A 27665-nucleotide genomic window follows, 5' to 3' on the forward strand; every position below is an offset into this window, starting at 1 on the left:
TGCAAAGCCTGGTCTGTCCCTGTGTATGTTTGTGCGTGCCGTGCATACACAGTCCCATATTGTTGTCAAAACTGGTTTGACAAGGTTCCTCTTACATGTCACACCAACGTTGGTCACACAATTGACAAGAAAGCATATGACTGTGATCTAACAAACAAGTCTTTTATTTAGGTTACTTCTCCCTACATGTACAGTATATGTTTTTCTTTTTCACTTTCTATCATGAAATAGCCAGTTAAATAAAGGCGTTTTATACATTTCCAAATGTTAATACATTTTCCCTGCAAAAATCAAGAAACCAGAAATCTTTAGGGAATTTCCTTGCAGATTTGTGTGTTACTGTAGGTCCACATTCTTGGTTGAATAGGCTACACAGGTACTGTAGTCTGGCTATCAATCTTTTAAGGTTGAACATTAGTATGGGGAGTCTGTGCTTAATTTATTCTGTGCAAGAGGCGTGATCAATGGGCATCATTCAAAACTCTGTATGCTTGGATGGTCCTTCAACCAATCAGACCAACGATCCGCTGCGTCTTTTTCATAGTTTGTGATTGGACTCTGTGGTATATTGGCTTTCTTAAGTTTGACCCCCTGGTGTTACCGTCACGCCCCCCTGTGGTAATTCATGCTTGTGTACAATGCTGATTCCTGGTTCGACAATACAGTGACGCCTGTGTTACAACGGTCTCCGTGTTCTTCTTTAATCAACGTAAATAGTATGTTTATTAGTCATAAACTATACTACAAACTGGCGACGAGGTGCATCGTTCCTGCGTGTGGATAGTGCAGTGGTAGGAAGTTTGGGAAACAGTGGTTTTTTTTTTCATGATTGGATTAGCCTGTTTTTCACATTACGGATGCATTACGGCTAACTGGCTACTGAGGAGGCCAGAACAACCGAACGAACGAAATGACTCTCCTGTTGCTGACCCGTACTGCGGAGGGACGTACCATTTCATGAAGAGGAAAGAAAAGGAACAGAAATAGCGAGGGACATTCGGAGAACAACGGTACGAAAGTGAAAGTAAGAACTTTACCGCTAATCTGTAACTTGGAGGAAAATAGAACTATTGTTTGAAAATGGCAGCACTTTATGGACACATTGGACCTTTTGATGATGCCACTGAACAGTGGAGTGCGTATACGGAAAGATTTGAGTATTTTGCACAGGCAAATAAAATTGGAGATGATGTTAAGGTGCCAACATTTTTGAGCGTGATGGGAGGTAAAACTTTCAATTTGCTGCGTAGCTTAACTCATCCGACCAGACCGGGAGCAAAGTCATATGAGGACATAGTGAAAACATTAGGTGACCACTTTTCACCAAAGCCGCTAATTATTGCTGAACGGTTCAGATTTCACAAAAGAAACCAAGAAGAGGGTGAATCTGTATCGCAATTTGTAGCTGCATTGAAACGGTTATCAGAACATTGTGAATTTGGTGCTGCACTAAATGATACTTTACGTGACCGATTGGTGTGTGGCTTGTCTAGTGAGTCCATTCAAAAACGGCTACTTTCTGAAGCTAATTTGACGTTACAGAAGGCCATAGAGGTTAGCACTTCAATGGAGATGGCAGCGCGCGAAGCACAGCAATTAAGTACCTCGACGCAAGTGCATAGGCTGTCTTTGGAATCCAAGAGCAAGTCTAATGCGAGTAAGCCATGCTACCGCTGCGCCAAAACAGGACACCAAGCGTCAGAATGCTGGTGCAAAGAACTTGATTGCAGAAACTGTGGCAAGAAAGGTCACATTGAGCGTGCCTGTAAGGGTAGAAAGACTCAAACAAATAGACAGGACACAGAGACAAAGACGAATAATTTTCGCAAGGAAAAAAAGAAACATGTGAATCAGGTGGAGCATGTCCTGGATGAAGAAAGCGATGAGGAGTCGGATAATGATACTGTCTGTGTTCTATCAATCAAGGACAACGATGACGGCTACTGGGTCACACCGCTACTAGGGAAACAACCTGTGCGGATGCAGATTGATACCGGTTCACGGGTCTCAATGGTATCGGAGACAGTTTACAAAGAGAAGTTACAGCACCACACTCTTCAACTGACCAAACTAAGGCTAAAGACCTATACAGGTGAGGCAGTGCCAGTTCTAGGGGTTGTCAATGTGACAGTGGAGTATAATAGCCAACAAGTGACTCTACCCTTGTACATCATCAAAGGAGACCGTCCAGCCCTGCTGGGCCGAAGCTGGCTGGAAAAGCTTAGATTGAATTGGCAGGAAGTGTTCCTGGTGAATGATGGTGGTACTGGTCCTCTACAGGAGATATTAGAGAAACACTCCAAAGTGTTTGAGGAAGAATTAGGTAGCATGAAGGACATAACAGTTAAGCTTGCAATTAAACCAGGAAGTACTCCAAAGTGCTTGAAAGCGAGACCTGTTCCCTATGCTATCAAACCCAAAGTTGAAGCTGAATTAGATAGATTAGTGAAGAGTGGAGTGTTAGAGTCAGTGAGAACATGTGAATGGGTCACACCAATCGTACCAGTCCTTAAAAAAGATGGATCTCTAAGAATCTGCGGTGATTTTAAAGTCACAGTGAACCCAGTGCTGGCTGCCGAACAGTACCCATTACCCCTCATTGATGATATTTTTGCTGGTCTGGCTGGGGGACAAAAATTCAGTAAGGTGGACTTATGTCACGCTTATTTACAGATGCATGTGGATCAAGAATCCCAAGGACTACTGACCATTGTAACACATAAAGGTCTGTACAGGTACCAGAGACTTCCTTTCGGAATCACATCTTCCCCTGCATTGTTCCAAAGAGCAATGGACCAAATCTTGAGTGGGTTACCTGGGGTTCAGTGCTATTTGGATGATTTGTTGATCACTGGACCTGATGAGCAGTCACACTTGAGAAATCTGGACGCAACACTGCAAAGACTGGAAGACTATGGTCTTAGAGTAAAAAAAGAAAAGTGTGAATTCTTCAGATCCTCTGTCGAGTATTTAGGCCATGTTATTGACAGTAAGGGACTGCATAAGGCACCGTCAAAAGTAAAGGCCATTTTGGAGGCGCCATCACCGCAAAACGTGAGCCAGCTGAGATCTTTCCTTGGCCTGCTGACTTACTATGCAAAATTTGTCCCCAACCTCGCCACAAAACTGAATCCGCTGCACGAGCTGTTACACAAAACAAAGACTTGGGAGTGGACAGACAAATGCGAGAAGGCTTTCAAAGACGTGAAGTGGTCTCTGTCTACCTCCAGCGCCCTCACTCATTTTGACCCTAAATTACCAATTCAGTTGGCTTGTGATGCCTCTCCATACGGGGTGGGCGCAGTTGTGTCGCACATTCTTCCATCCGGGGAAGAGAGACCTATAGCTTTTGCTTCGCGGACTTTAAGCCAGGCGGAAAGCAGGTATGCACAAATTGAGCGAGAAGCTCTCTCTCTAATCTTCGGCGTCAAGAAATTCCATCAATACCTTTTTGGCCGAAAATTTACGTTATTGACAGACCATCGACCACTTACCTCTATCTTTGGCCACCAGACTGGCATTCCATCATTAGCAGCCAGCCGCATGCAGCGATGGGCTCTGTTATTGTCTGCTCACCAGTACGACATTAAGTACAGGAAAGCGAGTCAGCACGGTAATGCAGATGGGCTCTCTAGACTTCCTTTGCCCGTTGCCCACGTTGAGTCAACTCCAACTGACATTTTTTACTTCAGAGAAGTGATGGCTGCCCCTGTGACTTCTGGTCATGTGAAAACGCACACTCGTACCGACCCAGTCCTCTCACAGGTTGTGGACATAGTCACTATGGGGAAGAAGGGAGTGTTGACACCAACTTTGCAGCCATATCTGGCACGGAGGAACGAGCTCTCAGTCCAATCTGGATGCCTTTTGTGGGGCTATCGTGTCATTATTCCACCACCATTAAGACCGAAAGTGCTGGACGAACTCCACTCGGGACACTGTGGTGTGGTGAGAATGAAAGAAATTGCGCGCAGCTATTTCTGGTGGCCAGGCCTGGATGCTGCCATAGAGGAGAAGGCAAGGTCATGTGCTGACTGTCAGAAATGGAGAAATCTTCCCCAACTAGCCCCTGTGCATCCTTGGGACTGGCCGGGAGACCCATGGCACAGACTTCATATTGACTTTGCCGGGCCTGTGGAGAACCACATGTTTTTAGTGGTAGTTGATGCACACAGTAAATGGCCAGAAGTGGTCGTGATGAAGAATACCTCGGCAGAAAGAACCATTGAAGAACTTCGGTCTATTTTCAGCCGTTTCGGATTACCTCAGCAGCTTGTTAGCGATAACGGCCCACAGCTAATATCTGAAGAGTTCAAGACATTCATGGAAGAGAATGGCATTCAGCACATTAGAACGGCCCCGTATCACCCAGCTACAAATGGGCTTGCGGAAAGATTCGTACAGACCCTGAAGCAAGCTCTCAAATCATCCCCGAATACGCAATCTCTTAACCGGCGCCTTACTGCTTTCCTATTGTCATACCGAAATACCCCTCATGCCACCACCAAGGTATCTCCTGCCTCAGCTCTTTTGAATAGGCAGCTCCGCACCCGCCTGGATCTCCTGAGGCCTAAACAGGCAAATGAAATTGTACACCATAAACAAAGTGTTCAGGCAAAGAGCAGGTCTAAAGCGAGACTGCGGAGTTTCAGCGTTGGAGATCAGGTTCTGGCCCGGAACTATACCACCAAAGAGAAATGGAGACGGGCAACTGTGGTGGCGAAAAGTGGTCCTGTGTCCTACACTGTTGAAACCAGCGATCATCGCATCTGGAAGAGGCACATAGATCAACTGCTCTCCACGTCAGGTTCCAGTGATGGCCAACTTCAGCCCACCTCCCGTGTTCCAGAGCTGGATGATCACGTGGAACCTCTTTCCCAAGCAGACGAACCTTCTGCTCTGATTGCAGAGGGAGATGCTGTTCCAGGTACACCTCCATCAGTCCAGGTGTCTACTCAAGGCATCACGTTACATCCGTCGTGTCCCATACCAGCCTCCTCCGGTGACACCGTGAGTGATGTACCCCCTGAGCGCACTTATCCCAAGAGAGTTAGACGCCCTCCAGATAGACTCTCCTTGTAGTCTAGAGACTAACCCACTACTTTGGGGCAAAATAATCCCCCGGGTTTAGTCTGGGAAATGAGGCAGTCTACCCTCTTTCCCTAGTTCAGGAAAAAGGTTCTGTATGTCCCCCAAATTGTTTATGTGACAAAAGTTAATAGCATGTCTTAATTGAAACAGTGAACTGTACTTTAATAAGGAACTGATTTGTATTTGATTTCTTTATAAGTACTATTAATGTAAAGGGGGAGGGAATTGTGGTATATTGGCTTTCTTAAGTTTGACCCCCTGGTGTTACCGTCACGCCCCCCTGTGGTAATTCATGCTTGTGTACAATGCTGATTCCTGGTTCGACAATACAGTGACGCCTGTGTTACAACGGTCTCCGTGTTCTTCTTTAATCAACGTAAATAGTATGTTTATTAGTCATAAACTATACTACAGACTCAAAGGTTGTGGACAGGAAGCAGGGGAGATAGATATGCAGGTTTCCAGCCTGAGCTGCCGGGCAAAATCCAAACAGGATCAACAACAACAAAAATTGGATGCCACATTCAAGGAATATGTGTGATTGCATTAGCAGTGGCTCAAGAACTCTGGACTGCAAAGAAAACAAAAACAAATATTATAGGCATTAAAGCAACACTAAAGCACTTTTCCTCTGTCGCACAAACGTCATTTGTTTATCCAGCAAATAATATGGTTATGGTTATGGTTATGGTTATAATTATTTAGCAGACACCTTTGTCCAAAGCAAACGATATATATCGATATATATAACGATAACGCCGCGAAGGACTAGCCTACTTAGCGACGGAACATCTGCCAGCATTCCTCCTAGGTTTTTCTTTCTTTCTTTCTTTTTTTTATCGAACACTCACTGTAGGCTTGGCAAATATTCTATCTCTGGTCTACTGTTGTTACATATATCGATATGTTGCATGGTTTTATGAAAGTATGATACATTGCGACATTGAAGCAAGTCAAATTTGCAGCTTCCATCAGAACCGCTACGTAAACGTACATAGTGTGATTAAAGCCGATAGAGGGCTGCGAAGCGAATGCAGAAGTGCCGTTCACCCTGTTACGAGTTGATGAATCACTGAAATGATTTTGGAAACATTATTTTAAGGTACAAAAAACTCGGTAACACTTACACTTTACTTGACGGGTTCATTCATAACACATTCATAACAGCTCTCATGAACTGCACATGAAGCATTCATGACTGATTCATGAAACATGATTCAACATTCATACCAACACTTGAATGTGGAAGACAAAACGATGAAAATAAAAGTCCAATAATCTAGTAATCCATATACAGGGTTTTATGAATCCTCTCCAGTGTTTGTAAACATCTCATGAATATTTTATGAGGTCTACTTCAAATGTCACTTTACTATACGAGTTGTGAAGTATTCATCATACTGGGAAGTGAACTACTGACCATCTGTGGACCTCTGAATGGTTGGACATTCCTGTTTTATATATCTTAAGCCAACCGTCATTGTAGACAGTTATGCATTCTTCAGAGGTTACTATCATAAAATAGACAAACAAAAAAATTGATTCTTCTAGACACTGGACTTCCCCGTTGACTAAGATGTGACATGATCAGGTTGGCTAAAACAAAAAAGACAGCGATGCTGCTTTGTTGGACTTCTATTTAAGTTTTATTACGTTTTTGACGCTTTGTCCCTCACTTTCATGAAAGGGTTGATATGAATGTTAAGTCATGTTTCATGAAACAGTCATGAATGCTTCATGTGCAGTCCATGACAGCTGTTTAGCTGTTATGAATGTGAAAAAAGGAACTACAGTATCTGAGGGGATGAGGATGTCATCCATACATACTTGTAAACACAAGTGGCAACAATTAAATACAAATAGAAAAGAACATTCATTGATTACACACAATCAAAATTAACTTCACTTGTTTCAAATGATATGACACCAATATGAGCCAGTTCAGAAAGCAAATAGGTTGTTGAAGATGGGAATGAGAAAGTCTGAGAATGCAAAAAAGGAACTACGTGTATCTGAGGGGATGAGGATGAGTGTGTATGCGAGAAGGGGTAGATAAAGCTGTTTTCAGGGGGAAAGTTTGATTTTGAGCATAGGTAAAGCTGGGTGAAAGTTTGATTTTGCAAAAGGAGTCAGAGTAGGTTTTGTAATTAGGGAGAGACTCACTTTTCTCCTTCGATTATATTTCTCTGTTTTCTCCGTAAAACTGTCAAAGTGATAGCTCAAAGCTTGAGATCTCCGTTAGAAATATGCATTCAATGTCAATAAATGATACCTTGTTTTGAGTAGGCTATGATTAAAGTGGTGTTGTGCATTTGTGCCAACCTGCCCCAGGCACAGTTGGTTGGCACATGTAGTCGTGGCTGGTTGGAACACAATGTTATAGTCCTTTGCAGTGCTCCTTTTGCTTTTCTTTGAAGTGCTCATCTACCGTATCTCACTGCTGGTATGGCTTTGCTGGTGTCTTTAGGACCCAGTGTCAAGACCAATTTGGTCCTACCAATTTATTTTTTATTTCAAATGTCTAAAAATGTCTGAAATGCTTCCAAATGTAAAATTAGGTTAAGCGATTACAATAAATAACAAGGTTAAAATAAAGATTGATGATGTTTTATGTAAAATACACAGTTAGATTTGTTAAAAAAAAATAGCCATAGGTAATGTATGTGCCAACCATCCCCATCCACATTCAAACACTCCTCTGCACAGAAATGGTGTTAGCCCGCCAGCACCAGTCCACAGGCTTACACATTCCGTATCAAAACACATCAGAGACCAAGTGAAATTAATACTTGTTCTACCTTACCCATTACAATACTATTTACTAAGGGCTTTCTAAGTTTAGACCATTGTAAAATCTAATTTGTAAACATTACTTAAAAAAAATAAATAAATAAAACACGCAAACAGATTGCCATGAAATTACAGACTAATCTGGAATAGGAATAGCAAGTTGTCCAAACAAATGCTTACTTAGGGTAGTGCACTTACAGTATGTTTCCTAACTAGGTAATTACAAGTAAAGTATAATGTGTGTTTATTAAACACAACACATGCATTAAAGTTGGCCAAATTACTGTAGGTGAGATCAAAATCCAAAAGTTGATCTCACCTACAGTAATTGGTTACAGTAATATTAACCATATTTTTCTAATGTGTGTGTGTGCTCCAGTTTGAGGATGCACCTTTTAGTTTGCTAGATATTTACCGTGATTCAACCTGTCCCGATCCAACCAGCCCCGGTCTCCCCTGCTTGAAGATAAGGTTTTGTGTTTAATGTTTTAAGAAAATGGATAAAGGTTTCAGAGATTGTGTTTTAGCAACTGAGAGAGACTGAGGCATGCCATGACATGCAATATAATCTTGGTGTGTTGAACACATTCCGGCACATGCTCTGTGTGCACATTCTCCATTATCAAACCTCACCCCAAGCTGAATTCAAAAGTATGAAATCTAGAGTACTGTGTGTGCCAACCTGACCTAGTTGTAGTGGCCTTTGTATGTGCAAAGCTAAGCATATGTCCAGGGCTTTTTTCAGTCCAGTCCGTCCTGCTACTTCCCTGAAAACATGTCTGTTTTCAAATGCCCAGAGCACCACCCACAATCGTGCCATGCGATATGCTTACCTGATGTGTGAAACTAGACAAACCTGTTCACCAAGGGTAGGTAGGCAAGATATGTAGAGATCATACAGGAACACCACACACAGCCAGTTGAGGACAAGCTGAAGACACAAAGCCTACCACGGATCAGGGAGGGGGGAACACAGGCAATACCATCAACCTGAGCTGTCTGCAGTACATCATGAGGTTCACCGTATTGGTTCTTTTCTGCTATTTTCCCCTCTCTTCCTCGGGTGAGTTAACTCGTTTCATTGTTTGTTTTAACCTAAGTACATTCAATTTGTTTCCCTGAGTTTCTAAACGCGGGCAAAACAAATATTTTTTAATTTAGAAACAACGACCAGACAACAAGGACCTAACTTATATTAACCTAACTCATATCCATTTACGAAAAGTTAATCTTGGAAACCTAAGGCTCAATCAAGCGCCGGTTATAGCCTATACTAGTAATCAAACTTTTCTGAACAAACACGCTACGAGTCAGCTAAAGTTGTAGCCTACTGTACACTTAAAATTATTAATAGCAGTCTAATAAGGGGGCATTTCTTCGCTGTTACTGGCTTTAAATGGCGAGGAAAACTGTGAATGATTGCGACTGCTCTCAAGTTACTATGGCAAATTTCCGCCATTTCAGTCACGGAAACAAACGCTCAGCAGCTCTGTCTGTCTACCATTTAGTGATACATGGACTCTATGAAATGCTGTTGGCTCGTAGGCTGCGTTCATGGCATCTGGGAATATTAAGGACCGCCCTCGTAATTGCACTGTTGTTAAGAGACAGTGAGCCCAAGTTGTGAGCCCATCTAATACATTTACTGCAGGTGCCCTGCAAATCTATAGATCATGTACTGTATCCCTGTGTTCTCCTTAATGTCCTCTGCTCTTTTCTCTTTCTTTCTCTGTTTTTCACTCACTCACTCACTCACACACACACTCTCTCTCTCTCTCTCTCTCTCTCTCTCTCTCTCTCACATACACACACACACACACACACACACACACACACACACAGACCATGCTGATTTTAATAATAGCAATCTAATGATGGCACACTGTAAAATCTAGCTTAACTCATATGATTTGAGTAAACCAGATGTATTGAACCATTTGAGTTTGGTAGCTCATTTAATCTAAGTGTAAATAAGTCATTCAACTGAGTTATTAGTACATATGTATTTTGTGTTGGGATAACTTAATTAAGTAAACTACACTCATTTTATTCACCGAATTTTAACTTGATCGAATTATTTGCTTTCCACTCAAAAATATTGTGTTGATGATTTGCAAAGTTCTCTTTCTCTTGTTAAGTTAAGTACTTTTTATTGTCTCTCTTACGAGAGAAATTCATCTTGGGCAACAGGAGCCTCGGCGGTACACAAGGTTTTAACATGACATACATACAACATAAAACATTAAAACATTTTAGAATTTTTAATGTTAGAATGAGATTACTGCAGAACAATATAGTAATTGTGAAATATAATAATTTTTATTCATTATGACATATGCTCAATTATATCGGTCATATGCATTTTGCTCTAACTGGGACTACAACCCCAACCCACAGGTCATCTGTTGTGGATAGTCATCTGCTTGATGGCGTGTGGCGTCAATTGAAATAACACAATAACAGGACAGCTATGTATAGCCTTAAATATAGTTTAATTACATACTGCATTTTCAAGATTCAATTTCATTCAAGGTGTGACAATGTGTTAAGAATACTATGGACGGTGACATTCTGGGAAATGTAATGTGTGGTTAGACATTTTTTTCTTGTGAATGTAATTCTTACGTGTCATGATGACTTAATTGAAATGAGTGGCAAGTATATATTTTACTCCAGTTGAAATTCGGTGAATAAAATGAGTATAGTTTACTTTAATCCTTAAAGTTATACCAACACAAAATAGACATGTATTAAGAACTCAGCTGAATGATTTACTTTTAAATAAAATGAGCAACCAAACTCAAATGGTTCAAGGCATCCAATTTACTCAAATGATTTGAGTTAAGTTAACTTCCCGGGTTTTGTCCAAATCCACATACAATATAAAATAACTACAGAAGCCTATTAGTTAAAAATAATGGTTAAAAATTAAATAAAAAAATATATAGTAGTGCTATAATAACAATAACAATGAGTTTTCATACTAACAAAAAAAACCATATAAACTGTAACTTTGTAAGAATGAATTAATTATTATTATTTTGAGGTGAAGACTTTAAACTTCTTGAAAGTACCAGAACTCTTGCACAAACGCATGAGGCATACAGTTTCCATTTTGACTACTAACCTGTGGTAGCTCGTTCTGCCTGCCATTTAGTGATGCTCTGTTCTCCTTGAAATGCTATTGGCTACAGGGACGTGCGCAGGGGAGGGCTAACTAAACTGAGCTAGAAAATAACATTGGCATAGCATTGCTATGGCTGCATGAGACAGTCCGTGCTTCAAGTCATTTTAAGCATTGTGATGAACAATCCTTTTTGTTTATAACTCAAGAAAAAAGGGGTTTAAAATTCAGTGCATTGCCAGATGCAAGTGCTCCTTTTTATGAACGTGTCTTGGATCCATTCAATAGCGTTGCGAGCCCTCATACCTTTTGATGAATTCTTTCATGTGATGGAAACATGCATCTTCATCAAGTGAAATACCTGATCTAAACTACATCTGACACTTTTTCTGCTTCTGACAATGCACTGAATTTTAGAAACCCCTTTTTTCTTGAATATGTTCTGTTATGACTTTCTTTTTCCAATTTCTATGGTGGGGTAAAAAACTGTTACAAAGATGGCAATTATGCTAAATCTTCTTCCTGCATGTATGATCAGTCAGTCTTATGTGTGTATAATTTGCGTGATCAGTTTATTTTCTCTATATAAGATTTATTTATAAGTATATGTTGTTCATGTTGCAATAATTATTTGAAGCATTCAACTATGAACCATAAAATCTAAGTAAGTAAGTATTTTATTTGTGTAGCGCTTTTCACAGATAAAATCACAAAGTGCTTTACAATTCTGTGCATAATACAATATTTAAAATGTGTGAAATGGGTGTTTAGATTGGATATGTGCAGCAAACAAGTGACTCTCTTACTCTTCCATTAACTTCCATTGTATCAAAAGAGCACCACATGTGGTGTAAAGTGGTACTGCAGATCCAATACAAGTGGATTTATATTATGAATTTGCGTCACATTCTTTTTGAATGAGAAGCACTCAAAAGTGATGTCTAGCTTTGCAGAGGGGAAATTACCCAAGATACCTCTGATCTGATTGGATTTATTTTTAATTCAACAGGAAAATGTGCTTCTGTTCACATAGTTTCACTAATGTGTGTGAAATACTAAAGGAGCCATTAACTGTTGAACAAAAATGATTGTTTACCACAATGCTTAAAATGACTTGAAGCTTCAAAGGGCTGTCGTCTTTTAACCATTAGTCACACAGATATACTATTTAAGATGTATGCATAGGCTTAGTCTAAACACCTGTGATTTTTTTTGTTTTTGTTTTGTTTTTTTTATGTTTTTTTTACAAACATTTTGTATATTTTGTATTTTATGAGTTGTATCTCCCAGGATACGTTGCCCTAAGGTACAACAAAAAATAGCCTTAACTATCTTTGCAGCTACTGTTTCCAGAAGTTTTCACATGAGTTCCTTAAAAACAACGGTATGCTTAGAGACCAGCAGAATTTGGAGCCGAGTTGAATCTTTTGTTCTGCTTTGAGATAAACCATGCTGCTCCCACCATGAATGTAGGTATTGAGCAGGCACAGAGTATATCAGTGGTTCCATAGCACATATTTTGAATTCCTATGAATGCTGGCACAACATATTCAAAGTTGTCCTTTAACCTCAATGTTGCAATACTAAGTACATCTGAATGCCTACTTTCCATGCCGCCTGTATAACACAATGACGTTGAAATCACAGCATGAATCAGTTTCATAAACCTAGACATTTCATTCATGTGCATTGTGCAACCGCTGTACATGTTAAAATCAAGTCAATCCAGCGATTCTTTTTTTTTCAGTGTGCAGGCTCAGACATCATTCCCTGTCTGTCATCTTGCAGTCTCACCTGATTTCATTCTTCTGTGTTTACAGAGCTCCACAGCCTGCAGTACTTCTACATCGCTACATCAGGAGTCCCACACATTCCAGAGTTTATAAGCGTTGGGATGGTGGATGGTGTGGATTTCAGTTACTATGACAGCAACATAAAGAAAAGTGAACACAGGCAGACGTGGATGGAGCAAATAAATGAGGAGGATCCGGATTACTGGGGTTCAGAAACATACCTGGCTAGGAAGTATGAGCAGATCTTCAGGGATGACATTAAGATCATAGGGAAGCGCTTTAATCATACTGAAGGTAGGTTAAGCCACTCTTTCTAAAGTGTGTAATAAGGGCCTTAATTACCTAGTAACACAGGTCATTCACTAACATAATCTTGTTATTACATGCGGCAAGAGAGAAATGGGATGAAAAGGGAACAGGGCAAAAGGTGATGCACTTTTTGTGCAAAGAAAGAACTAGGAATTGCATACTGGACAGTGTCAGGTTAAATGCTGGTCCAAAGCTTGTCCAATGGTCTCAAAAGTAACCTCCAGGCCAGTGATCCAAAATAAACCACAGAAAGTTGTACAAACAAATGCATACTTAGTGTAGTACACTTACAATACTGACAATTCCTATTTCATCTAACTTGGTTATTACAAGTAAAGTATACTGTGTGTTTATTAATCACAATATGTCTATTGAAGGTACTGTTATAGTAGATTGGCCTACTGCCAATCTACTGAGATGTTAGGCCCTGGAATGACCTGGCTGACGCATTTTAGTTTCTTTGTTACCGTTACGAAGAGCCCCAAGCGTTGTGTTTGCTTCAGAATGTAATCCTTTTATTCAACATTAAAAACGGCATGGTAAACGCACCTCCATGGTGGAACGGTCAAAAACTTTTGCCCTTCCGGGGTCAACACCTAACCACACCAGTAAGGTCCTACCTACATACCTGATACCCACACAGATACACAGCGACACCTTGTGGTATATATATATATATCCTTTGGTGTCACTGTCACTAAAGTTATATAAAACAAAGATTTATGTGATCCTTTAAAAAGAATATGTAGGCCCGGGGGATGTGGCATTCTGGAAATGCATTGTGGGAAATGTCATATTAGCTTGACTGTGACATTAGTTTGTTAGTACAACTTATAAACATCTTAAACATACAGTATACTTTACTTGTAATGACCAAGGGCCGGTTTCCCGAAGCCTTCTTAACGCTACGTAGTTCGTAACCTCTATCTTAAGCTCTACCTTAAGTACCTCACGCATTTCCCGAAACCTTCTTTGCTACGAATGTCTTTCGCACGTCGTTCGTTGGTAAGAGTGGTCTGGAGCACTCTCAGACCTCTCTTAGCTGCACCTTGCCAATGTTTCGACTCGCGACGCTAGTCGCCGCCACTGTACCCTACAGCAATTTCCGTTACGCATGCAACTCATATGATACAAAATCACTATTTTGGTTCGCCAATGATTTTATGTAAGTATGCTAATTTAGAAAATACCTTCTGGAAATGTTTTCATGCAAATATGAAACGTGCACGCATTTGAAAATAGTTAAAAAGCGCTTTATTCTTGCTTCCCCCCACCGTCCTACAATGTTTAGGCCTAATGTGCGGGCTTGCTGTCATGTTTAATGTTAACCAAAGGCACACAATACTGAATGAGGATGTTGGTCAATCAGCTGTGATTAAAAAAAAGTCTACATAGCCTATTTCAACTAGAAAAGCACAAACCTCCCCCAAGCAAACACATGTAGCCTACGCCTCCTGCATCCAGACGGTGATACGAATCACTCACAAAATTAAATAGTTTCTTCCTTGGGTCATTTCAGATCTTCCCTGGAAATTTAATCGAAATCCATCTTTAACTTTTAGAGTTAGCCTATCTTGCAAACAAACGGACAAACAAACAAACAAACAAACAAACAAACTAGAAAAGCACTCAGAGAGCGCAGACCTCTGCTTTCAAACATGAAGCGTTCGAATCTTTTTATCCATGCGGGAAACAAACTAACACACCAACAAACAAACCTAGATGAAAACATAACCTACTTAGCCTACCTACGTAGATCATTTAATTTCTAGACTACGTTTTTTATCATTGTGTGCTAATAAGTTCATCCACGTTGAAGTTGCGTGAATGTTGTGGGGGCGATAGGCTATTATAAGCAATGGTTTTGGTGCAAAGAACTCTTTCATAAGTCTGTCAAGCCTCCGCGTGAAATAAAAAATCGATTTCTGAGCAATCGATGTCACCTAATTCAGCACCTTCATGGTGGACAGTGCCTTATACGTCGGACGTAAGGAGCTTTTCGTAAGAAGACTCCTAAGTGATAGTTCGGGAACCACGACTAGAAAGGTAAACAACTCTGGGGCCGGTTTCCCGATAACGTTCACTCTTAGCGAGCTACGAAGACTCCAAAGGTATAACTTACCAAAGTTGTTTACCTTTCTAGTCGTGGTTCCCGAACGATCACTTAGGAGTCTTCTTACGAAAAGCTCCTTACGTCCGACGTATAAGGCACTGTCCACCATGAAGGTGCTGAATTAGGTGACATCGATTGCTCAGAAATCGATTTTTTATTTCACGCGGAGGCTTGACAGACTTATGAAAGCGTTCTTTGCACCAAAACCATTGCTTATAATAGCCTATCGCCCCCACAACATTCACGCAACTTCAACGTGGATGAACTTATTAGCACACAATGATAAAAAACGTAGTCTAGAAATTAAATGATCTACGTAGGTAAGTAGGTTATGTGTTCATCTGGGTTTGTTTGTTGGTGTGTTAGTTTGTTTCCCGCATGGATAAAAAAGATTCGAACGCTTCATGTTTGAAAGCAGAGGTCTGCGCTCTCTGAGTGCTTTTCTAGTTTGTTTGTTTGTTTGTTTGTCCGTTTGTTTGCAAGATAGGCTAACTCTAAAAGTTAAAGATGGATTTCGATTAAATTTCCAGGGAAGATCTGAAATGACCCAAGGAAGAAATATTTAATTTTGTGAATGATTCGTATCTCCGTCTGGATGCAGGAGGCGTAGGTAGGCCTATATGTGTTTGCTTGGGGGAGGTTTGTGCTTTTCTAGTTGAAATAGGCTATGTAGACTTTTTTTTTAATCACAGCTGATTGACCAACATCCTCATTCAGTATTGTGTGCCTTTGGTTAACATTAAACACGACAGCAAGCCCGCACATTAGGCCTAAACATTGTAGGACGGTGGGGGGAAGCAAAGAATAAAGCGCTTTTAACTATTTTCAAATGCGTGCACGTTTCATATGTGCATGAAAACATTTCCAGAAACTATTTTCTAAATTAGCATACTTACATAAAATCATTGGCGAACCAAAATAGTGATTTTGTATCATATGAGTTGCATGCGTAACGGAAATTGCTGTAGGGTACAGTGGCGGCGACTAGCGTCGCGAGTCGAAACATTGCTACGGTGCAGCTAAGAGAGGTCTGAGAGTGCTCCAGACCACTCTTACCAACGAACGACGTGCGAAAGACATTCGTAGCAAAGAAGGTTTCGGGAAATGCGTGAGGTACTTAAGGTAGAGCTTAAGATAGAGGTTACGAACTACGTAGCGTTAAGAAGGCTTCGGGAAACCGGCCCCTGGTAAGTTATACCTTTGGAGTCTTCGTAGCTCGCTAAGAGTGAACGTTATCGGGAAACCGGCCCCAAGTTAGTTGAAATAGGAATTCTCAGTAGTGTGAGTGCACTACACTAAGTGAGCCTCCTTTGTTTGTTTGAACTTGAAATTACAGACTAATCTGGAATAAGAATTGCAAACAGTTGAAATCGGTTTGCATGATTTTAAATTGTAAGGTTAACGAACAGGTAAGTAAGATTAACAAACAGTGTAGCACAAGTAAGTGTAGTAAGTCATATGAAAAAATAGATTGAAAGCCTAGTCAATTAACAGGAGTACATGGATCTGTTGTCAAGGTAATTGCAATTTGCAATTTGTCTAATTTCTCTGTGTCTCTTAGGAGTGCACATTTTGCAGAAGACGTATGGCTGTCACTGGGATGAGGAAGCTAGAGCCACTGATGGTTTTGAACAGTTTGGTTATGATGGAGAGGACTTCCTCACACTAGACCTGAAGAATAACATGAGATGGATCGCAAAAGTGCCACAGGCAGCTCCAAGCAAACAGAAGTGGGACAATACAGAGCATTTTATAAACAGGCAATTATATTTCAAGGAGACGTGTGTTGATTGGCTGAAGAAATATGTTCAATATGGGAGCAGCACTCTGGAAAGGAAAGGTACAGTAGCACAGACAACACTCAAGCATTTTACAGGAGTCTGAATTACTTGTAGGGCTTACTGAGTGTCATATAGTTCCATTGACATAAATAGAACCTCCCAACATTAGGAAATCTGATATTTCTGAATAATGACAGCTGAAAAATATTAACAAAATATTAACAAGTTTTGTGCATCTGAGTCATGTGTTTCACATCATTCTGCATTCGTTCATTTAGCATAACCGGGTTCTGTTGAAAGTGAAAAGTGTAAATGCTTACAGAATGGAACACCTGAATCTTTCAAGTTCTATTTGCATGAAGTTTTTTGATTTTTTATAGATGACCTTGACAAGCAGTAAACAATAATAAGTGAAGCTCATCTGCTTTTTTTCTTGCATACATTCAGTAATTGATTCCCACTGTTGATCTATCTTTATGAAACCATTTGTTTTCAGTCCCCCCAGAGGTGTCTGTGTTCCAGAATGACGACTCCTCTGCAGTGGTGTGCCATGCTACAGGTTTCTACCCTGACGGGGTGATGATCACCTGGAAGAGAGATGGAGTGGAGATGCAGGAGGATGTGGATGTGGGGGAGACGCTGCCCAATGGGGACAGAACCTTCCAGAAGAGAGCTGCGCTCACTGTGTCACCTGAGGAGAGGAAGAAGAGCCAGTACACCTGTGAGGTGGCACACAAGAGTGGAGAGACAATAATCAAGACCCTGATTCTAGAAGACGGTAAGACATACAGTACATTGTGGCAATGTGGACTACTGCTTTGTTACAATAGTTTGGTATTATATTAGTGAAACCTCCTGAAGCCTAAAATAAAATGTAAATAACTGCTGCAAGATATCTACTACTATGAACCAAACCCATCACTATTGTGCTTTTGCTGTGTAGTAGTACTGACCTCAACTGTTTTCCATGTGTAGTGAATATTAATGATTCTTTAGGCAAGTACATGGAATGTTAGTATAGTAACGTGCATACAACTGATCAAGTGGTATGTGTTCAACATTAGTGTTCCCAGTGTGCAGTGCATTTAGAACAGATCACCATCATTTCCCAACTATCAGCTGCACCTTACACTTTGATTTTGCTAAATTTATTCAGCTATGAGATTAATTCACGGGGCAGTTAATATGGCTACACGTGGACAAATGTATTTTAAAGAGTGCTTTTAGTCCTACACAATGCCGGCTTTGGCCATAAGGCAGCTGATTCACAGGAGATGTTGGTCTGTCGTTCATTGCTAAGAGGGCAAGGAAGGATTTTTTCTCCTTCAAAGTGTCTGGAGTTTTTTCGCATTCCTCTGTGTTCAGAGTGCCAGCATATTAAAGCCCTTCCCTAAAGTGAGCACCTACATCAGCGTGTAGCTCTGCTCTGTTACACTAGCTGACCAAGGAAGCACCTACACCAGCATGAAGCTCCGCTCTAATCCTCTCTAATAATATGTTGCTCCCCACTTCTCTTGCCGTTAGCTACCGCTTAGCTACAGTATTTTAATTGCTTCCTGGATTTCTCTATTGGACTTATATTATCTTATATAATATTGCTCTCTTTCTCTATTCCATCTAATCAATCCTTTTTTCTTTGCAGACCCAGGGTGCCGCGCAACCTCCTCCCCCCTCCCCATGTAGCAACTGTGTCGCTTCCCTGTATATATGTGTTGTGCCCTCGACTATGACCGTGTGTTCATGTGTCAGAGGTGACGAATATGAATTTCCTGCATCGGGGAATATTATCCCTTGTCATTGTGTAAAGTAAAGGCTGGCTTACATTGCACGATTTTGGTCTGTTTTAACAGTCGGCGACTACATTTCCAAAATCGGGCGGAAATCTTGGCAGTTGTACTAGAATCTCGGCGCGCTCCCGTCATCTAAATCGTTTAGTGTAAGGTGCCAATCTTAGCGGTTTTAAGTCCGTCGGAGTCAGTCTTTTTCTAGTTTTGCCGTTACGACAATATCAAACATGTTTGATATTATCGGAAGTCTTTTCAGTCGTGGCTCATGCAAATAGTGACGTGAACATTAAAGACCAATCGTGACCTAGCTCCAACACGAAACAGGAAAGGGCAAAATAGGCAACAGCTGTAACTTATATGATTTTTTGTTATTTCATTTCATATAAATTATTAGTCTAATTATTCTACGTGACAGAACAGCTCTATATCTGTTAGGGATGTCACACATGAAACAATGCAGCAGAAACGCGAAAAAATTACTTTGATATGAGTAGGCTATCACGTGAGTTCCTGTTGATGATGACGTGTAGCCTAGTGCACGATGGAAATAATTTGAAGGAATCTAGCAGCAGTCTTGTAAATAGTGACCCACAGTCTTTGCAAAATCCTAATCTGAGACTGGCCTGTGACTAGTCTGTGACTAAAAACTCAATGAATTGTCTTTAGATGTGAGAGGGTCTGAGACTGTAGTCTTTCAAAAATCTTTTCCAAATCTTTGCAAAGTCTGGCAATGTAAGGTAGGCTTAAAGTTTCGAGTCCTGCTGCATTTGGGTCTGGGTGCGAGTGACAACTCTGACAGAAATTACGAGGCCATACAACGACCCAGCAGGCAGGTACGGCAATTTTGGTTCACATGCTCCTTGGGAGGACTTCTGCTTTGCCAGTCCCGAGATGGATCCCCGGGATCCCTTTCGGGGATCGCGACTGGCAATCTGGCAACCTCCCAAGGACCGCTGGAGGACGATCCCCCTGGCTGAGGACGAGTGGTGGACCGAGGACGAGTGGTGGACCGAGGACGAGTGGTCAACTGAGGATGAGTGGTCGGTGGAGGACGAGTGTTCCCCAGTTCTGGCTCCTCCAGTTCCAGCCCCATGCTCTGCTCCGCCGGTTTCAGCCTCGCAATCTCCAGAGTCCCGAGATCCCGCGCTCTCCAGTGGCCCTGACTCCCGAGCCGTCCCGACGCTCTGCCCTGTCCGGCACTTTTCAGTTTCTCCCCCTTTACGGCCAGAGAGGGAGAGAAACCGAAAAGTGCCGGACAGAGTGGCGGAACCGCTCGGGAGGGCGGCCACGCCACAGGGCAGATGTGAGTGTTCCAGCAACCTGTTCCTGTTCGCAGCCAGGAATGAAGAGTGTGCCTGCACTCACCTGGGCCAGCATGACATTGATACAGGAGATGCTTGCCCTATTCATCTCTGTCCCCAGCAGCTTCCCTTGGCCAAAAGAGCAGCTGCAGAACAGAAAATGAAAGAAATACAAGAAAAAGAAAAGGACTGAACGAAGTCACATGAAAATACTGTTATCCGTTGCATTGATGATACCCTACCGCAGTTAGAGCTGATGGCCGAAGCATGCCCAAAGACTGCAATCCCCATAAGTGAAGGACTATGGCTTGTACTACCGTTCGGACTTTGTTTTGACCGCATAATGGAGAGAGTCTTGACAAAAAATCGTTGTGTAGTCTTTCTGGATGACATACTTACTCATGCAGTCGACTATGATGCAGCTCCTGATAATTTGCTTGAGGTGTTCCAGGCTATCCGACAAGCCGACTGCGTTCACACCCCAAGAAATGTCACCTGCTGAAGTTAGGGCTGGGCATGTGTCGACTGGTGACAGTGGTGAGAGACTGACTGGTGCAACACATTGGAGTGCTCCAGAGTTTCTTGGGGATGGTGTCTTATTACAGCCGTTTTATATATTGAAATGTATTGAAGTATATTGAATTTGTACAAGTCTTAATGATATCCCTGTATTTTTTTCTCTAAACTCTGTTTGGAATGTCTGGTTTGATGTGATTTTGTGATACTGCTGCCAGTTTTGGTCAGATAACAGGGCACACACGAAGATCCCACTAAACAGAAACATTCTGTATTTTCTGTAGGCTGCAATCCCCTTGGCATCATAATTGGCTGTGTTGTTGCTGCTCTTGTTGTGATTTGTGTGATTGTTGCGGTAGTCATGATGAAGAAGAAAGGTGAGTGTAACTTCTCTCTACATTTCAGTGGTTTAAGGTAAAAATGTTCACCTTTGATGATGCATCAGCTTAATAAAAAATCTCTTGTACTTTACAGACTACAACAAGGCAGAGCGTGAGTACTTCTTGCAGTTATAAATCTGTGTGTCCTTTACACAACTTGCCCACTCATCTAGATACTGTAACTCAGAATAGGCAAACAAAAACTATTATATCAGCTGCTAACTAAAATGAATCCGACAATATGCAATCTCTAAGGTTGTGTTATCCATGTGTTTTTGTGTTAAATATTTGTTTTAACCTTCTCACAGAGTCTGATACCGATTCTGACACCTCCAACCCCATTGCACGGTATGATTCAAACTCCACGTAGAACACACTTAGATATGGGTCTTTGTGTACCTTCTGTGTATTAACTTATTCAGTTTTGGTCACCATTTTATGCTGATGAAGTTTTAGTCTGATATCTTCTCCTCTCATTTTCCTTTCTAGAAAGTGAGCACAGTGTGGTGACTGTTGAGCATGAACATGAGCCCTATTATTCAAATGTCTAAACACTATGATGCCAAAATCCCACATCGTCATATTTCCTCCCCCTTCTGAGTCGGTGGGTCCTAAACTGCCAAAGACAAGGGCAGGCACTGCACCCACCTATCCAAAGGCAGATAAACCTGAAATCAGACTTTGCTAAACTCAATTGTTAAGCACACTGGAGGAGAAAAAAAAACATTCACCAAACATTTACCTGCATATAAAGTATTATTCACCCACATGATATCTAAACACATGACTATGCAAAAGCACAAGGCAACATAGAAATACAAAATACTGGCAACCACACAATCACTTGAGTGACACCCATATGACCGAAGACAAATGCCCCACATGAAACATAAACTTTGAGACCAGTCACTATTATTAGATGGTACATCATCAGAAAACGTTTTTAACTGGGGAGATGCAGGAGGCTCTTTTAGCCGAGTAGGCCTCTGCTTCTTGGCCACCTTCTTCAGAGACTTTCTCCCAAGCCACCTTTTAGACTTAATCCTCTCCCCCAGTTCAATACCAGACTCAGAGGAGTCCTCACTCTCAGAAACAGTCTCAGCTGAAGCTGAGACACGACAGGGCTCATCGCCAATAGACCTCTGAAGTTCGCCTACAAAAAAAGCTGCCATCTTTGAGATTCGGTATCTGGCGATATATCCTATGGGAAAATAACATGGGGATTTTGAATTATCGCACCTGTTAAACTCTCGCGGGCACGATATAGTCTTAAATAAAGACGTTTTCCTGAACACACTTTTGTCCTCTGCCTTCTTGTGCATACTGTGATCTCCGGTACGTGAAGTCGGCACACTTTCATTTTTGCTACCCCAGAGCTAACTGGCTAACTAACTTAATGGCAGGTTGCATTGCAAGTTAGCTCTGGGGTAGCGAAAATCAAAGTCTGCCGCCTTCGCGTACCGGAGATCACAGATTCCTCTCGAAGGCAGAGGATAAAAGTGTGTTCAGGAAAACACCTGAATTTCCGATTTTGTCATCCCCGCGAGAGTTTAACAGGTGTGATAATTCCAAATCCCCATGTTAATTTCCCGTAGGAAAAATCGTCAGATACCGTAACTCCTTATATGGGCAAAGATGGCAGCTTTTTTGTAGGCGAACTTCAGAGGTCTATTAGAGGCTGATCCTCAATCAGAGGATTAGCATAAGGACCAATGTAGCCTCCATCTTGGGACAAGCCTGCACTGACACCAAACACTCACCAGGGGCTCCAGGGCCCTCAAGAGGTCCTATCTCAGCTGCTTGTAGGTGTTGGACATAGACCAATGAAATTTGTATACAAACAAGCTGCCATTTTTGAGATATGGTATCTGGCAATTTTTCCCATGGGAAAATAACATGGGGATTTTGAATTATCGCTCCTGGGGGACGATGCAGACGTTTTTCTGAACACACTTTTGTCCTCTACCTTTAAGTGGATACTGTGATCTCTGGTACTTTAATATTTACTACCGTAGAGCTTGCTAACTGTCAAGTTGCATAGCAAGTGAGCTCTGGGGTAGCAAAGATCAAAGTGTGCTGCCTTCACATACTGAAGATCACATTATCCACTCAAAGACAGAGGACAAAAATGTGTAGAGCTTAACGTCTGCAATTCAGACTTTTTCGTCCCTGCGAGAGTTTAACAGGTGTGATAATTCCAAATCACAGTGTTATTTTCCCATAGTAAAAATCTCAAGATATCGGATCTTCGTATAATGGGTAAAGATGGTAGCTTTTTTGTAGGTGAAATTCAGAGGTCTATCCTTCACCTTGGATGTTGCAGGCTGACTAGCTGGATCCACATCACAGCCCAAGTACTGGGGCTGATGAAAAACACAAGTTGTCACGTGATGACCAAACTGCCTGCAGTGCCCACACCAGTCCCCGGCCTTTGGGCAAGCAAACCAGCGAAGCCTCCAGACCTCCTGCTAGAGGGTTGTAGCTGGCTGCAGGGAAATCTATTTGGGCCATGACACAGGAAACTTCTCCCCAATGCGTTCAATCAGGCAAGGGGCTGCACCAAGCGCATTCATCTGGTCATTATACCACAGCCACAGGTAGTTTGCTGTATCCTCTCGATCAGGACAGTCCTCCATGACATACAAGAAAATCAAATATTTTTCCCTGCAGTGCGTGTTAATACTCAAGTTTTCTGAAATGTGGGTCTGCTTCACACAACGAGAGGGATCATCCTACCACTTCCACCATTATACATACATTATACATATATATATGAATGACTTTTTATTAGTATAGTATTAGTATTAGTGGGAACTTTTTATTAATCTCCAAAAATGCACACATGCATGAAACCATAATACCTGAGAGCAGAGAGAGTCACTCAGCAGCTTCGGCTTTCCTCCTCTGAGGAGCTTCCTGTCCCCTTAAAGCCTGCACTAATTACCTGCTGGCCAATTACCGGCCCCACTCTGAATGATCCCTATTATTGAAATGGATAGGCACTATGGTGCGATGTGGGCATGGAGGTATTATATATACCTGGAGAGAGTGACCAAGTCCCGCCCTCCATTCAAATGAATGGCGGAGGCTAGGCTAGTAAATCCGGCCAATTCATAGTCAACGCCATATTGAACACTGGAGCTCAGATCCAGCGCCAGTCGGCTCTGACCATGATGCGCAAAATTCCAAAGCTAGAAATGACGCATGGACCTACATTGATTTGTATTGGACATTCTGTAAAAAGAGAGTCATCCTCCAGTTCAGAGGGTGGCGATAATGCACATACCTTGCTTGCCGCGTAACAAGAAGAAGAAAATGTTGCTTGAGAGCGCACACCTGAGTCCAAGTGGAGTCCCGCACTGAATAACGATTGGCTGTAGCCGCCGGATAGGTACCCGTCCACCAACATGTACGCGCATGAGAGCTCGTGCCCAACACGGATTTTCGTGCACGGAGCTGGTTCTAAATGCTCCATGCAGCGCCATACTTGAAAATGGCGTATGCTAACATGCCAAAGCTAACCTACACGGCCTTGACCCCCTGGATGTGGGGGTGCCACAACCCCACATCATCAAAGAGAGGCAGGTACTCAAATTGAAAAAACACTGGGTGCCTCTCATTCGTGTTTTATACATCCTCCCTTCCTTCCTCGGTCCTCGTCCTCACTGATCTACATGAAGAATGATGGGTTGGCAAAAGTCAACTTAATAGTGCAACCCCAAATCAGAAAAAGTTGGGATGTTGTGTAAAATGTGAATAAACAGAATGTATTAATCTGCCAATCTTTTGAACTGATATTTAGTTGCAAAAAGGACACAGACAACAAATGTTAAAAATGACAAATTGGAATGGATAAGCATGCAGGGAAATGCTTTGCACCTTTATGTTCGATAAGGTTTCTTTTTATTCTGATATATCATTTATGTTATGCGTTGAGTGATTTGTTATGTGTTGAGTGAAGTAACTCATGTGATGATCTTTCTGTTATGTGTTCTTCCATATATGCACTGTAAAGCATAACAGCTATCCTAAAAGTTGGTTTAACTCTTTTGTTGATTTTTGTCTTTGAGATTACTTGCCTAAAATGAGTGTGGTTTAATGTGGTGGAAAGGTAAACATGATCAATTAAATCAAGTAAACTCTACTTGAATTGGAGTTGTGCTATACGCTGTGAAGTTAGCTTCAGCAATTTCCAGTATGTATAGTTGACTCGATTGTTTACTTTTACATTTAGAAACCGTGTTAGCTTATATACTTGGTACTATATTCACATTCTGGCAAGGCACAGCTACTTGGGCGAAGTGATTTGCAGGCAGCGCCTTAAAAGCTCTGGTTCAAGGAACGTTGATTTGCCTGAATGAAAACATAGTGCAAAGTATGCGCACAAAAGGGCTGTTTCTCATTTGACATTGTTATACACGTAACTATTCAAATCACGGCATGTAAAAGGAAAATGTTTGAATCGTTTTGTCACTATTGATCACCAAAAAGCCGTTCCTTTAACACTCTACTTTAAATATAGATGACTATAGGCGCTGCGGTTCTATTAGGGTGACAACTCTACTCAGGTGCTATTTACTCTATTAATACTACTAGTATAGTAATAATACTCAGGGGCTATTATTAAGCAGGCTACTCTATCGGGCTTCTCTGAAGCTCTATCTAGGTGTTGTCAAAAAGGAGGACAAATGACTACCTTGGGACTAGTTTGCTCTGTTGGGCATTTTGCCCCTAAAAGTTACTATACTTACCACTGTAACCACTCAGATACTCAGACACTGGTCTCCAAGTTATTCCTAGTTTGTTCTTTACAGTTAAAAACATTTGTTCATTGTTTTATAAGCTGTTACTGTTGTTTATATAAAGCACATTGAATTACCTCTTTGTATGAAATGCATTCAATAAAGTTGACTTTGCACTGTTCAGCATGGGTGCAAGCCCTGTGTCAGTTTGGTCTGGTTTGCTAGATTGGCACTTAACATTCTGTTTCTATGTGATCCACGTAAGATGGGAGGACCAAGTCCATCTTCCATCAACCTGCAAAACATGTTAGATTAACTTGATTTTGTGTACATCGGTTGCACATAAATGAAATGTCTAGGTTTGCGAAACTGATTAATGCAACATTATTCAAAGTTATTGTCCTGAACATTAATGTTGCAATAAGTACATCTGAATGCCTGCTTTCTGTGCTGGCTGTATAACACAGTGACATTGGAATTACATGAATACTTCATACAAATGTCACTCAATTTCGTTGAAATTACTTGATCAAATTGGGTTATTACAGCATTAAGAAGCATTCATTGAAGTTGAAAGCATAATCTACACTGTAAAACATGTGACCAATAGTTACTTAAAAAAATTGTGGCAACAAAGTGACAGCCCATACAATTGAATTAATTTTAATACTACAACTTTGATTCAAATTTGTTGAAGAAGTCAACTAAATGTACACCTTAAAATGAGCAACATGGTAATACAGTCCCAACATTATTTAGCAAATCCAAATTAATATCGCAAGGAGAAATTGAGTTGTTTCTCTTTCACTTCTTAGGAACACAACTAGTTTCACATTATTTCCACGGTGCTCATTAACATCCCTGTAATCTTCAGTACACACCCAACACTTTGTGTTGATCCACCACATTGCTATGTGTTGTTTTCTGTTCAGTCACCGGTGATCTTCTGTTGCCAGCATTCACAGAATGTAGGAGATCAACTTTCTGATTCAAAGAAGAGAAAGTACACTTGAGTTCATCTAGGAACATGGACAGACGTGTATTTGTATTACAGTTTTTCTCAAATGCTAAAACACATTTCACAAACGTTTCCTCCATGTTCCCCAATGTCTAAACACAATACCCTTTTCTAAAGCTACATAAGCACAACCACACCTTCTCACTTCAAAACTCAAACTTTCACACCAAAAGAGCAGCTCGAAGCTTTCAAAAATGTAAACACATCATTACACACCACAGCAAAACAATTTAAAACACAATGCTCAATTTGTGAGAAGGTTCTTTGTTTCATAACTTTAACAAACTTTAGAGTAACGGATCTTCTTAGATCTCTGCAGAGGATTAGGCATTTAGAGTTGTGAGTTTCATATGAAGAGTACAGAAAGTTCTGCAAATACGCTACTGTAACACAACTCAATGCAAAAACCAGAATCTATTGCACACAACTGAAAACAGTTGCATTAGCAACAAGTGTCTTCAGTTAGGAAAAATGTGCTTTGATTTATGAGAACGGAGGATTGTGTTTTGTGAATTGTGTTTTCATGTGAAATGTGTTTATGATATTGACAAATTATGGCTAGATTTAGAAATGTGTTTAAACAACTGGTAATTTGGTTTAGAGGATTGGCTTTTGTGTTTTAGCATTTGAGAAAAACTGTGAAAAAGTTGTCTGTGTTAGGGTGTGTATGAACATCCTTCTGAGGTTTCCCTGTTCAGAAAGTAGAGTCTCCTCACAAGTCCCTGCAAATACTTCACATTTGAAATGACTGACATCTTACATTCAGTATAGTCTTTCAACAAACAGATAGATAGAGTAAAAGTAACACAGGCTATGAAATGTATTAAAGTTTAAAAGTAAAATGTATCCTACCTATTTTGAAGAACTATTTGTATGTAAGTATACAGTATGTTGTCCATGGGCCGGTTTCTGAAGGCCAG

The 27665-nt window shown here is 41.1% G+C and overlaps 1 protein-coding gene across 1 annotated transcript; it reads left to right on the forward strand.

Annotated features, from left to right (window-relative positions):
• The first annotated feature begins 8271 nt into the window (after nt 1-8271).
• Nucleotides 8272-25908, forward strand: LOC134092398 (patr class I histocompatibility antigen, B-2 alpha chain-like). Its single transcript, XM_062545234.1, has 8 exons — nt 8272-8944; nt 12826-13092; nt 16782-17060; nt 17498-17779; nt 20890-20982; nt 21080-21097; nt 21294-21333; nt 21475-25908. Exons 1-8 carry the CDS (start codon nt 8893-8895, stop codon nt 21479-21481), a joined length of 1038 nt encoding a protein of 345 aa, XP_062401218.1. The 5' UTR covers nt 8272-8892; the 3' UTR covers nt 21482-25908.
• Nucleotides 25909-27665: the final 1757 nt, after the last annotated feature.

Source organism: Sardina pilchardus, chromosome 9, assembly GCF_963854185.1.
Source record: "Sardina pilchardus chromosome 9, fSarPil1.1, whole genome shotgun sequence".
NCBI classification, from domain to species: Eukaryota; Metazoa; Chordata; class Actinopteri; order Clupeiformes; family Clupeidae; genus Sardina; species Sardina pilchardus.

Coding starts and splice junctions, on each gene's coding strand:
- LOC134092398 (XM_062545234.1), top strand. CDS start 8,893: ATGAGGTTCACCGTATTGGTTCTTTTCTGCTATTTTCCCCTCTCTTCC. Junction 13,093..16,781: donor GCGCTTTAATCATACTGAAG/GTAGGTTAAGCC, acceptor TGTGTCTCTTAG/GAGTGCACATTTTGCAGAAG. Junction 17,780..20,889: donor GACCCTGATTCTAGAAGACG/GTAAGACATACA, acceptor TATTTTCTGTAG/GCTGCAATCCCCTTGGCATC.